Source organism: Pseudorasbora parva, chromosome 10, assembly GCF_024679245.1.
Source record: "Pseudorasbora parva isolate DD20220531a chromosome 10, ASM2467924v1, whole genome shotgun sequence".
NCBI lineage: Eukaryota > Metazoa > Chordata > Actinopteri > Cypriniformes > Gobionidae > Pseudorasbora > Pseudorasbora parva.
In genome coordinates this window covers 26,676,026-26,689,965 of record NC_090181.1, presented here as the reverse complement: position 1 = coordinate 26,689,965, position 13,940 = coordinate 26,676,026, and the positions used below count along the sequence as shown (strand labels likewise).

The window sequence follows — 13,940 nt, the reverse complement described above, 5'->3', positions numbered from 1 at the left end:
AGTGATTCTACAATAATTTTATGAAACGATGAGAATAGTTTTTGTGCGCAAAAAACCTAAATAACGACTTATATACTGATGGGCCGATTTCAAAACAAAACTTTGAATCGTTATGAATCAGTGTATCGATTCATGATTCGGATCTCAAAAATCAGATGATTTCAGCAGTTTGGCGGATTGACACGCGATCTGAATCTTTGTTCTTTGTGTTCCGAAGATGAATAAAGGTCTTATAGGTGTCGAACGACATGAGGGTAAGTAATTAATGACAGCATTTTCATTTTAGGGTGAACTGTTATACAAAATGCATGGATTTTTTATTTATTTCAGACTGTCCTGAATTAGATATTTTACATAAAAGATGTTTACAAGACAATCAAAAAAGGTTTACATACCCTTGATTCTTAATATTGTGTGTCATCGGATGATCCACGGCTGTTTTGTTGTCGTTGTTGTGTGACGGTTGTTCATGAGTCCCTTGTTTGTCCTGCACTCTAAAAACTGCTGGGTTAAAAACAACCCAAGTTGGGTTGAAAATGGACAAACCCAGAAATTGGGTTGTTTATTCACTGGGTTCAAACAACCCAATTTCTGGGTTTGTCCATTTTCAACCCAACTTGGGTTGTTTTCAACCCAGCAGTTTTTAGAGTGTGAGCAGAACTGCCCAACGCTCTTCAGGTCCTGCAAACTCTTCAGTTTTCCAGCACCGTTTACATATTTAAACTCTTTCCAGTAGTGACAGTATGAATTTGAGATCCATCTTTTCAGACCAGGATAATTTGAGGCACCCAAGCACATCTATTAAAAAAGTTCAAACCGATGCTCCAGGAAACACGATGCATTAAGAGCTGCCATGGATCATCCAGGTAGTGGCACAAAATATTAATAGGGGTAAACTTATGAACATGTTTTTTGTCTTTTATGTAAAATATCTTATTCAGGACAGTACTAAATAAATAAAAATAACATGCATTTTGTATAATCCTTCTTATTTTGTTAAACTCATTAATATTTTTGAGATTCTGAAAGGTAAACTTTTGAGCACAACTTAAGCCATATTGTGATTATACTTTTTTAAAACATTTATAGATGGATTGCTTTTCTAGAGAAAGTCAAAATATTTTTTCCCCCCAGTTCTGTCAGTTCATCTTTTAATTAACCTTAGGTACAATCATATTAGAGTTCTAGGGGGAAAAACAGCCTGTGGAGAAGAGAATAGCTTTCTGAGATGGGCGTGTGGACACTGCAATAATAATGGAACTGCTGTTTGAATTGATTGTAATGAAGCATGCAGTCAGATGGTTCTCTCAAATGTTTGTTTATGATTACAAATGGGCACTGCTCTGAACCCAGCGACTGAACTCATAAAGCAGTCGGGCACTCCTGGCCTTTTCCCTGGGTCTCTGCGGTAGGACAGCGAGAGGTAAAGAATGATGGTTTATTCTCTAGCTCATTTAGAGCTGACCACACAGCTGGAGGACCCAGATGTACCGATTTAATGGCTAATTACTGTCTCGCGCACACACTGCCTGATGAGAGTGAAAGGTCATGCTGAGGAGCTCCGGGTGTGAGTTTATTGTGTTATTTATGCATGTAAATTATTAGCCACAAAATTGCACTACTCAGATACTGTGAAGCCAAACTAATGATGCAATCCATCATAAAATAACCTAGTTCTACTCATATATGGTGCAATTGTAGACCAGAACGAAAGAAAGAGAGAAAGAAAGAAAGAAAGAAAGAAAGAAAGAAAGAAAGAAAGAAAGAAAGAAAGAAAGAAAGAAAGAAAGAAAGAAAGAAAGAAAGAAAGAATTTGCTTTCATGTATTCTATATGTAATTAGCCAAGTTTGTCTTAACATTGAATCGTTTATCTAATAATTTTATTTAAGTGCTCTTGTTATTATTTTATGCAAGTGCACTTTTTTTTGGTAACACTTTAAAATAAAATTCACTTTGTTAACATTGGTTATTGAGTGGTGCAGTTATGCATTTTTGTAGGCCAAAACCCAGAAAAGAGTTAGCATTTTAGCATTTCTGGTTCCATCATCCGGAAGTAAGTGGCTGCGTCCGAAATCACAAACTCTTTTGAGTAGGTACTTATTTTGAATAAGTAATTACTTCCCAACTACTAAAAAAGAATGTTCTATATCGGATGAATGTGTGTAGTACAAATGTAATCTGGATGTACTACAGTCGCCATGTTGTCATTATCACGTTACGTACCAGTGTCAGTTACATCGCTTCACTGCCATTTTAAAATCTTGTCCCGTGCCCTCATGGGATAGAAAAGTGTCCATATGCACACTACAGAATCTTGCCAAAGTATTAGTTTTTTTTTAGTTATTTGGGTACTCTCTTTTTGTTGTTGTTGAGTACTGTGAATTCAAACACTACTTTTGTCTCATACTGTTTTTTTTTGTTTGTTTACTATATAGTAGGGAAGTATGCGATTTCAGATGCAGCCAATGGGTTTTTTGGTATACTTGAAATAAGGTCTGTGGCGAACACAAGCTTGAAAATTTCACATTTTATTCTACTAAATACATCATTAATACCCTCTTATGATTTATGATCTTGTGAAAGGCAATTGCTAAAAAGTGGCTAAATGGGACAGAGGTTGTTGTGGACATTAAACAAGTCTTTATAAAGTCGAGTTATAAAGTCACAATTCTGATATAAACTCATAATTCTGTGCTATAAAGTCAGAATTCTGACTTTTTTTCTCAGTCAGAATTGTGACGTTATATCATGCAATGCGAGTTTATATCAGAATTCTGACTTTATATCACGCAATTGTAAGAAAAAAAGAAGAAGATATATATAGAGATAAAAAGTCACAATTACTCTTTTTATTTTTTTACTTAGTGGCGGAAACGGGCTTCCATTTGTCTGGCTATCACCAGACCAGCTTAATTTAAAATTGAACAGTGGTCTGTGGAGTCTGCTCTGTATTTTCTACTGCACAAGAGGCGTGATCAACACGTATTATTCGAATAACTCTCTAGGAATTGGACAGTCCTTCAACCAATCAGACCACAAGAAGCATGATCAAGTCTGGCAGTCTATGGCAACGAACCATCGTTTCTCTATCTGTCGTAATTTTAAACCCGCCAATGGCGTGCCAGGCTGATAAGCCAGTCTGTGATTGGTTCCCGCAAAAGTGTAACAGAAGCAGTAGAAATGAATGTACACGTTTCCAGACTGAGTTGCAGAGCGAAATCAAATCGCCGGCAGATCAGGCTGGGTTTACCCAGTCTAGGCTTCCATATTTTTCAGAAGCTTTAGTGACGTTGAAGTCAGGCGAAAGTGTAGTTTGTATATAGCCTACATTTTTTTATTCTGCTTAATGTATTTAGGCTTTAGAATTCATAAAATTTGCGTTCACTTGTGAAAATTGTCACAACTAACAAAACGTGTAAGAATCATAAACTGCAATAATCCAAAAGCCAGTGGGTTTTTTGTTGAGGGAACCAAGGTAATGCAAACTTCCGGGTTGATCTACAAAAATACATCATCTGTAATATGTGAATCTGAATGGCGTCTGATTTAATGTCATCTATGGCAACGCTGTATTTGATGAGTCCGCTCATCCATGTAACTGAAACTGCTTTCATGTCTGTCGTATCACATCGCGGATTCGCTCTTGCTTGTTTTGTACAAACGCAACTGTCTCACTTATCGATTGCTGTGAAAATAACCTCTGAGGACTTCAGTGAATTCCATTTTACTGTAATGTTGTTGTAGTGTTCATCTTGTCATTAAAAGTATTGTTTTGAACATGTATTTGGACCTTTTTTTTTATTTTACAGAGTTTATTTTTTTTACTGAGCCCTCGCTGTGAGACCGCATAATCAAAATCGGATGCCCTCATTGGCATCAAACAGAAAGTTTTGCTAGTTTTCATAATAAGATCATAAAATTGTCACAACTACTCTTATACATATTCCTTTGATGGAAACATGATCATGATGAATTAGTTTTCATTTGGTCCCATTCATCCAAACAGGAGGATAGGTTTACTTTTAAAAAATAAATAAATAAATAAATAAATACAAATATGGACCGACCTGAATCTTTTTGTTTGTGACTTTTGGACTAAATGTGTTGTGCTGAATTTTTGATGAATCCATAAACATTGAGGTGAAAATGAACAGAAATAAACATGGACTCATAATAATGATGAACAGACAACAGAAAATTGATTTCTGCATATGAAATTATATCAAAGTATGAATTAACTAGTGTAACAAATATGCTAAATTAATGATAAGATGTGCTGTCCCTTTCCCAGTAACCCAAAGGTTGTGACACAATCACCCAAATGTTACAAACGCGTTTTGGCTCAGTTGAATCCTTTCATTATAATATAAACTTGCTTAATTTTCAAATGGATATGTAACATAATCAGTATTACAGCAATGTATCATGTGTTGGGCTGATGTTTTTAATTTATGGTAAGACCGTGCACAAGGCGTAAATTCAAAAACTGTCCCAATCACCCTTAATTCACCCTCGGAATAAATTTTTTTTTTGTAACATTTAACCTTTATTTTATATATAACTAATGCTAACAAATAGAACCTTATTGCAAAATGTTACCCTTTTTTAAGTAGAGGAAAACACGTTTGAGAACATTACCGATCAATCACACGCATCACACGTTGGCCAATGAGCCAATTATCATGTGAGTTATGGGTGCTTGTAAATCGCTTCACGCATACATATCATGAATGTTATAAGCACTTTAGCCATAAAGAGACAGAGCTGCATGTATAGCATCATATGTTCATGCGGAGAATGGTTTGAATTTAGAAAACGGGCCAGATCAGGTGGAGAATTCTCGTAAAACTGGTCAGTGGTGGTATTAACTGAGTCTTGTTTATTGCTGCGCTATGGCTCATTGACACCTGCTCAGAGCTCTGAGAAGATCTCATTTCAAAAAGCCATTATAATGCTGCAATCTTCTCATGCCGCTGGAGAGTGTACTGGGGTGCTGTTAAGACTGGGAAACAAATAACAAAGTTACAAGTTCTGCCTAGAGTATGATAATTGGAGCGAATGTGGAAATTGTTGTGCGGTACATGTTGCTTTCAAAGGATATACTTGAAAGGGTTTTAGTTCTGATTAGTAAAAGTGTGATTCCAGATTTTAACAGTTCTGGTCAATCGTGGTTTTTTGTGTTTTTTTTAGCACGCACGCTTCCCAGCAAGCACATAACATTGTCTTAACTTTAGCGTATGGTTCTCATTGGTTATTTTTGAGAGATAATTCCTAACATTAGTTTCTTAGTGGTTGTGCACTATGTAGCATTTTTGCAGTAAAATATCCAAAAACCACCAGGCCAGTGTTACATATTTTCTTCAGTTGAGTTCTTACAATATCCCAAATGTTTCCAACTATTTGTAAATTGTAAGAAAATTGCTATTTTAACCAAGGAGCCGGGATTTCTGAGGGAGTTGCCTGTCAATTGCATCATATCTGCGTTACCCTCGGTTTCCGGTTTTATTTTGGCTGAAACGCTTTACTCTTAGAAGTGTGAACAAGTGTCACAACAGCTGCCGAGCGAACACACAGTGTAACGTCATAACATAATTGTAAACACTTAAATGTATCTAATATGATAAACAGAGCTGCATTACCTCATACTCATGACCGGAAAAGCGGCGACTGTGTCCCGTCATAATAAAAGTCCTGCTGCTCGCGAGCCATGTTGCGCAACAATCACTCCGGCAGCCTTGCTCAGCTCCCTCAACACTCGGTCCTGCTCTGCTTCATACTACAGTAACGTTAATAACGGCATCCATGAACACAATTTCTGCACGAGTCCTATCCCAATTCTTTCCCACCGGCTGTAAGGTGAATCCAAGATTTTGCACTCAATCCTGGCGTCATCAAACTACACCTTTGTTTTAAACAGGCGCCCTCTAGCGGACGGAAATGTCGCATAGTGTAGCTTTAAACAAACATTCTAGGAACCAAAAATACAAATATTTTAGATGAGTTTAATTCATCTCTCTTGGGTTTAAATGTGTAAAACAATGTATATTTTTAACGTAAAGTTCTCTCTTTAAATACTTTGGTCAGTTCAAGAGTAATTTATACAATTTTATATTATTTATTTGAAAAATTAAAAGAGCAGTTTTATATCTATTCTTGAATTGTTTAACAGGTCGAGGTTGATATGGGATTTAGAAAGTAATTAAATTAAGTAGGGGAGAGCGGGGCACAACCTAACGCTAACGTCTCAGTTCTTGTAAATCCACTTGTGGTTCAGAGCATTTATTTTTTCCCACAAATTTCCCACGTCTATTATAATTATGTGGTTTTGTTTAATTAATACAGCGTATACTTTTTATTGATTCACCCCAAAAGAATAGAAGTGAAATGTGACAACATGCCCCATAGGTGGGGTACATTGTACAACAACCATACGATAGCTTAATATGCTATCTGATCTAATCACACACAAATAAATAAATAAATAATAATAATTAAAAAAAAAAATATATATATATATATATATATATATATATATATATATATATATATATATATATATATATATATATATATATTTGTGTGTGTGATTAGATCAGATAGGGTGTGATTAGATCAGATTTATATATATATATATATATATATATATATATATATATATATATATATATATATATATATATATATATATATACAAATACAAACTAAAATATTTTGTCAATAAAATGCAATTATTAACTTTTTAAAAATAAAATAATGGCTTTTTTAATCATTAAAATATACTAATCTTTGAGTTTGACAACAAACACATGGCTAAATACAGCAATATAGCATGGTTCAAAACATAATAATTAAGAATCATTTCTGAACATTGACTCTCAGTCATTATTCACCCCTTTATCGTGGTTTCTCAGAAGAATTCATACAAGTATAGAATTTAAAATCATGTTTTTAACAGGGGGTCATTGTAACGCAGACAACACACCCCACCTGCACAACTAGGATTTAAACAGCAGCTTGTGTCTTCTGCTGGTTAGATCAGCATTAAAGAACGATCTCAAATGTTAAATAACAGATATAAGACTAAAATAATATCAGATTTGTCTTAATTTTAAAAAATACAAAAAAACACATTATTAAAAAAAACTTACGAAACTAACTTTTGGTATGGTTAAATAAATGTTCAGTGATATCTTTCAAATATTGTTTTTTTTCTAAATAAGGTTGATATGGCAACTAGTAAATACACTAAGTTTTGTAATCCTGTCATGTGTGGAAAGTTTTAAACCATGCGTGTTAACCCTAACCCCGCATCAGGTTGTGCCCCGTGCTCCCTCAATGCAATTCTTTTTAAAGAGAGTGATTACTACACCAATTAAACTGTTGGAGATGTAATAGCTAGTAATGAATTACTTCTTAGAGTAATCCAACAAACTTACCCAACATTGACTGTATTTGTAAAGACCCTTCTAACTAAAATGTATGCCATACACAAGCAAATGTAGCCTTTGTATCGCCATGCTATACAAACATTGAATAACAGCACTCAATACTGTCTAAATATTCTATTGTGGAGATATTTTTGCTCATTGAAGCAGATCTTCTGCAGTGTGAGAGAGCTGTTAGGATGTTTTATATCTCTGTACAGGAAGACTGCTCAGGAAATCCATCCTGATGCTGAATTCCCTAATATAATTCTAGTCCTGTATCAACAAAGGTTTATCAAGGTTTCTTTGTAGCAGGAACTGACAGTATTCAGTTCTTGTGAATTGAGATGTTACGTAAATGTGAGATGCTTGATCAAAGAGTATAGTTTGAGATCTCAAAATAATAGTGTTGGTGAAAACAGACACCACCTTGTGGTGCAAGTGAGAACTGCTTGCTCATTCTCACTCCTTTAAACCTTTAAAGACACAACACACTCTCTTTCCATTCCTTCATTTCCTACTAATAACTTATAAGTAAACAATAAAAAAGGGCACTTGACATCCATTTGTGCTTGAAGATTGCCTATTGCTAAGATCAACTTATTATGTTTTTATGAGCTTGTATTGTAAAAACAGAACATAGAAGTAAATATTCATAAATCATTTTAGTTTTACTAAGCGATAAAAAAGAAGGCGATATTGTTCAGAATATAAATTACATATTTTACAGCCTGTCTTTTGAAATACAGTGCATTTAAGAGACAGATCTAAATACAAAGGACGCTATCTTTTTAAAATCATCATTTATGGCATGTATCAGATTCTGGAACACTGTTTTTGCTGTACGCTGTGCTGTTGTTTCTCCTTTGAGAGTCACTGTATCCAACACCCCCATTAGGGGTGTAAATCGGTTGAATGCGAAAGTCCCCCTTGAGCAGCTGCTCGTTATTCAAAGAAACTATCTGAAAGCTAGTCTCAGTCATTTCCAGAATAGAGTTATCCTTTTTAGTCCCCGCTTCGCAGTAGTCATCTTTTCTTCTGCCCCGACTGTATTTCCATTTTGATGAGTCTGACCTTCCCTTCTTGTGCATGTGCCAGCAGAATATGCTCAACAGGACCACCAGAACAACAAGCACCGCCCCGCCGATCAGGCCAGCCAGTAAGAAAGGCGAGCTGGGGTCCTGCTGGGTCGCCTGCTTGGGCCCAGTGGTGTTATCACCGGAGTGAAAGGAAGCTGACTTTGTCATAACCTCCGAGCAAATTGTATCGTCTCCTGGGAGGTAATTGTTGAACGCATCCAGCGGATCTACGCAAATACGATAGGTGGACTTGGGCTCTAGGTTTGCCAGTGCGATTCCCTCACGTTCGCCCTCCACAAGTGACTCCTGCATGGGGCCTGTTATTAAACTGTGACCCAGCTTGACCCAGGTCACCTTATAGGCTGTGACGGCGAATGTCGATACCCAGCTTACCTGAATGCATGAACCGTTTAGCACCGCGAAGGAAACGCGCAGCGACTCCTGCCTCGGGCCGACCGGGTCATCCGTCCTCTGTTCCCTGTCTTCGCCTGCAGTCGGCGGGAGAAGTGTGAGAGGCGAAGGGGTGGGTGTAGGCTGGGAGCGTGCGGGTGTGAAGGCCGTTTGAGTGGCTGACTCAGCGGTGGAGGAAGAGAGCAGTGTGGGCTGTGGGACTGTGGCGGTGCTGTTAGGACACTGGATGAGCTCCAGGGTTAGCTCTCTGATTACCATGCCACGTACCCTCTCTGGTTTCTGGCACATGAAGCCACGGACATTGAGGGTAGCTGGCAGGGATTTTAACCACAGTATGACCCATTTAATGTTGCAGTCACAGAGCCAAAGGTTGTTTCGAACAGTGAGCTGTCTCAGACCGTGGAGGCCGTCAAAGACCCCCTGTGTGAGAGACTGCAGCTGGTTGTTTGAAATATCCAGTCTCTCCAAGCGATGAAGGCCATGAAAGGCTGTCAAAGGAATCTCATTCATCTGATTATCCTGCAAGTTGAGCTTGACTAGAAACTCGGCAGGCAGATTAGGAGGAGGAACCGTGAGGGAGTTGCGTGCCATCGACAGCGTTTTGAGATTTACGAGGGTCTGGAGAGCCCCGGGGGCGATGCCCTCGTCCGTGAGCAGGTTCCCATCCAGGAGGAGGAGTTCGAGGCCCGTCACATTCTCAAATGCATCCTCGGTTATAAGTGCAATGCGGTTCTCGTCCAACCGCAGCTCTCTTAGCTCCTCTGGGAGCCCGATGGGGATGCTGCTCAGGTGGTTCTTGGTAAGGAAAAGGGTCTTGAGACTGATTGCCTCCCTGAAGGCCCCCTCCTCCACACCCACGGTGGAGATGGAGTTGTCATCCAGATAGAGCTCCTCAAGGCGTAGCAGCTGCGCGAGGGCGGCCCGGGACACAGTCTGAATGTTATTCTCCTGCAGGTGGAGCACCCGCACATTTTTGGGAAGATTGACAGGGAATTCGTCAAGCTGGTTGCCATAGAGATACACCGTCTCCACAGAGGCAACGTTGTGCATTTCCAGGGGAAATCCAGCATTGTTGATTTGATTGTTGTGGAGGTAGAGGGTCTTATAACCCTCTCCTAGCCCCAGAGGCACTGACATTAGACTCCTCTCGTTGCAGTAAACAAAGGTCCTGTCACACCGGCACTCCTCTGGACAGGTTGTGGCCCAGGAGAAATGCATGTGAAGACCCAGAAGTATCGGTATCCATGGGCTGATCAAAGTCGGCAGGTCTTTATTCCACATTCGGATCTGTACCTCCATTTTGTAAGACTTTGCCAACTTTTTTTGACAACAACAGTGCACGTAATTAAAAAGGGTGAAAAATAAGAAAAAAATAAAATCCACCACACTGGAGTTCTTAGCGGATCTTGAAGCTTGCCTCGGTAGAGAGTATGCGATGTTGAAGTCGCTGGGTAATCCTCCTGTAATTGCCTGTCCTAAGCTCCCCAACACAAGAGCAATAGTCTCATTAACTCGTGCGACTCCCTCTCATCCCTCCGTCCATGCTCGAGCTGGAAATGATAGCAGAGCTCATCACATTGTCACTCTGAGTTTAGGGAGGGACGGTTTCAAAGTGTGTGGGCCAGAGCAGCGAGTATAGAGGGCTCATCGGAGATGACCTCCTCTCTCGTCGCAGCTGGACGATTCCCGTAAGGCACGACCTTCCTCACAAGGAGCATTTTGAGACGCTTACCTATTTTAACAGAAACAAATGATTAAATGAGATGTTTTCCAACGTCAGAACTCTGGTATCTGCATGCAAGACTATTTCAACAGGAATGCTTTTTGTTTTTTTGTTTTTTTTACCATACCTAATCTCATTACTTGTGGTAAAATCATTGTTACACAGATTTGAGTGGGATTATTGCAACATCACTATAATTGAAGACACTGTTTCAATATTTATTGTTAAATAAAGAGTTTTGTGTCATTATAATATTTCTCAGAGTAAACTATTTTTCCAGAGTACCTAATATAATTCTGTACCTTAATTAGGCTGTTTACAGTTGCCAAGCAACATGGTAACCTGCCCCATTATTAATAATATTGAATATGTTAGTGTGGCTCATCCAATCAGAATTAAGAATTTGAACTGTTTACATTAGTGCATATTAAGAAAAAAGAGATATAATTAGAAAAAATATATAAATAGCAGCAAACAATAAAGCAGGACACTTGCTCTCCTTGAGGAGAGTGTAGTGACTGGCGACATCAGCATCTCTGCGTTCTCAGACTTGTAAAGGGCACTGAGGTGTTTAATCTGTCAAATGCCACGATGATGGACAGGTCTGTTCTCCAATGCTCTGGCACAGAGTTCCTCTCAGCAATAATGATTCTGAACCTGGGGACAGTGAGGACTGCTCAATTAAAACGGCGTGAAGTGCATGCGTTTGAACAGAAAATAAACACAGCCTTGCTCATGATAGCAAATTTCAAAAATTCATTTAGTTGTACCCTTGTTGAATATCATCTTTGTTTTTTTTTTATTGAGGCCTCACATGTCCTCACCTTCCTATCTATAATCTGTGCAGTTTGTGTACTAAATTGTGTATAGTATGTGTTTTCCTGTATTGCTTTTGTACTATATTGTATATTCTATTTTCTTACATTTCTATTTGCACGTGATTTCACACACACACACACACACACACACACACACACACACACACACACACACACACACACACACACACACACACACACACACACACACACACACACACACACACACACATAATGATTTTTATACTGTAAACAAACTGTATATTCTATCCCCTAACACTAGACCAGCCCATCAACTTTCTGCATTTTTAGATTAAAAACCCCTAAAAAAAAAACATCACTTAATACGATTTATAAGTGATTTTGCTCATGGGGGCCAAAAATGTCCCCACAAGGATTTCGATATTGCTGTATTTGAGGGGACATTTTGTCCCCATAGCGTAGGGTTTACAGGACCACACACACAGTCTTCTGTACAATGCAATTTCCACTGGCCTTGCTGTATGTGCATACAATTCTATTCTATTCTATTCTATTCTATTCTATTCTATTCTATTCTATTCTAACAAATATTGTATAATTTTATACTTTTTTATACATTGTTGTAAAATTTTAGCAGAGAAAAAATTATCTTGCAGGCTTTTTCATTTATTATTATATACAGTAATAATAAGATTAGGTTAAATACGTAACCAACCAAGGCCTAATTTAACAGTGAAGGCCATTTGTTCACTCCAGCCATTGCTTAGTTGGCTATATCGATCTAGTTAAACTATCATTATACCATGGTGCCCAGTTTTTTGTTTTTTTTTGTTTTGTTTTTTTAAATCAAATTTCTTTAAGAAAAAAAGTCTCAAATATAGAGAGCATACAACATATGTAAGCAGTGATATGGTTATGCACACATGGAAGTGCTTTACATTTCACTGCTATAAACACGCTTGTGAAATGATCTGATTTACTTCTTTCTCTTCGTGTTTGACAGAACATTTGCCACTCAATAAAAAAAATTGTACTATATATAATTATTATTTTATTATATCATACTAATAACCTCCAAAATGGAGACAACATATGCAATTTGTGAATAATATGAATATGTTTACTGTTCATGCATATTTATTAATCATGCGGCCAATTTGTTTAACTTGAATTCATCTTGGCTTTATGGTTCAACCTTTACTAATATTATAGTGCTCAGTATATTTTAAGGTACATTGCAGATTTTAATAGTCAGTGTATACTAATTAGCATTAAAAAGTAAATGACACACACAGGCTGTAAAATATAAAGGCACCAAATGCTATTCCTTAATGCCTAAACATTCAGTGAGTTTCTGACTACCACGTTTTCCAGTATTTTGTGTAGAAGAGGATTTTTACACTGCATAAGGAATTGCAAATATAACTGCTGTTACACAAGAAGTTTCACGCAAGAGCGCAATTAATTGGATTTGTACACTGATGTGGAAACACGAACAAGTCCAATTTGTCTTTACAGTCTAAACGTGTTTTTAGTCCTCACCTTCTCTGATGAGGCTTCGACCCATCCGGACAGCATTTTAAAGTCTTCTAGTCTCTTCTCCAGTATGACTTCTCAGAATAAACATCTCCCAGTTAGACTTAAAAATAATTCCAGACACATAAAACAGTCAGCCCGACGATCCTAATTAGTCCGGATTGTCTGAAAAGCGACATTTTGTCGAGCGGATGGTCCTGGGAAGGATTTGAAGTGTCTGCGCATCATGATTCGTCCGAAAGCCGCTGCTTCAATCCCGCTGATGCGCTCCCGAGTGCCCGCGCTTCCTTCCCCCAAATGCCCGGGGCGCGCTGCTCTCTCTCTCTCTCTCTCTCTCTCTCTCTCTCTCTCTCTCTCTCTCTCTCTCTCCTCTCTCTCTCTCTCTCTCTCTCTCTCTCTCTCTCTCTCTCTCTCTCTCTCTCTCTCTCTCTCTCTCTCTCTCTCTCTCTCTCTTACACACACACAATCACACACACACATACACGCACTCCTCTTACTGGTGTCTCACAACCAAATATGTTACACTGTTTGACTGAGGTCTGATTTCTCTAAATTTTAAGTTGGTTAGATCTGATTGTTTATTTTCAAATGCACTGAGTGGCATTTCCCTTCGGAACCTAAGGGAGGAATTGCTGTAATGAATTCATTTGAATCTCTCTCTCTCTCTCTCTCTCTCTCTCTCTCTCTCTCTCTCTCTCTCTCTCTCTCTCTCTCTCTCTCTCTCTCTCTCTCTCTCTCTCTCTCTCTCGCTCTCTCTCTCTCTCTTCTACTGTGCTTCCAATTTCCAATGCATATGGTTTACTCTGATTTGCAATTATATATATATATATATATATATATATATATATATATATATATATATATTGTACATTGCAACCAATCACAACAGCCGACCTTAGCCCCACCCACATGAGTTCGGTAGACTTCCATTGTGGAGCAACTAGCCTGTACTCGAACCAGAGCTGT

General features: G+C 38.1%; 1 protein-coding gene across 1 annotated transcript; it reads right to left on the bottom strand.

The window, feature by feature from the left end:
* Positions 1-7,926: 7,926 nt before the first annotated feature.
* si:dkey-87k14.1 (leucine-rich repeat transmembrane protein FLRT2) lies at positions 7,927-13,265 on the bottom strand. Its single transcript, XM_067454644.1, has 2 exons — positions 12,981-13,265; positions 7,927-10,647 (listed from the first exon to the last, which is right to left on the bottom strand). The coding sequence occupies exon 2, from the start codon at positions 10,212-10,214 to the stop codon at positions 8,226-8,228; it is 1,989 nt and encodes a 662-aa protein (XP_067310745.1). The 5' UTR covers positions 10,215-10,647; positions 12,981-13,265; the 3' UTR covers positions 7,927-8,225.
* Positions 13,266-13,940: the final 675 nt, after the last annotated feature.

Coding starts and splice junctions, on each gene's coding strand:
- si:dkey-87k14.1 (XM_067454644.1), bottom strand. CDS start 10,214: ATGGAGGTACAGATCCGAATGTGGAATAAAGACCTGCCGACTTTGATC.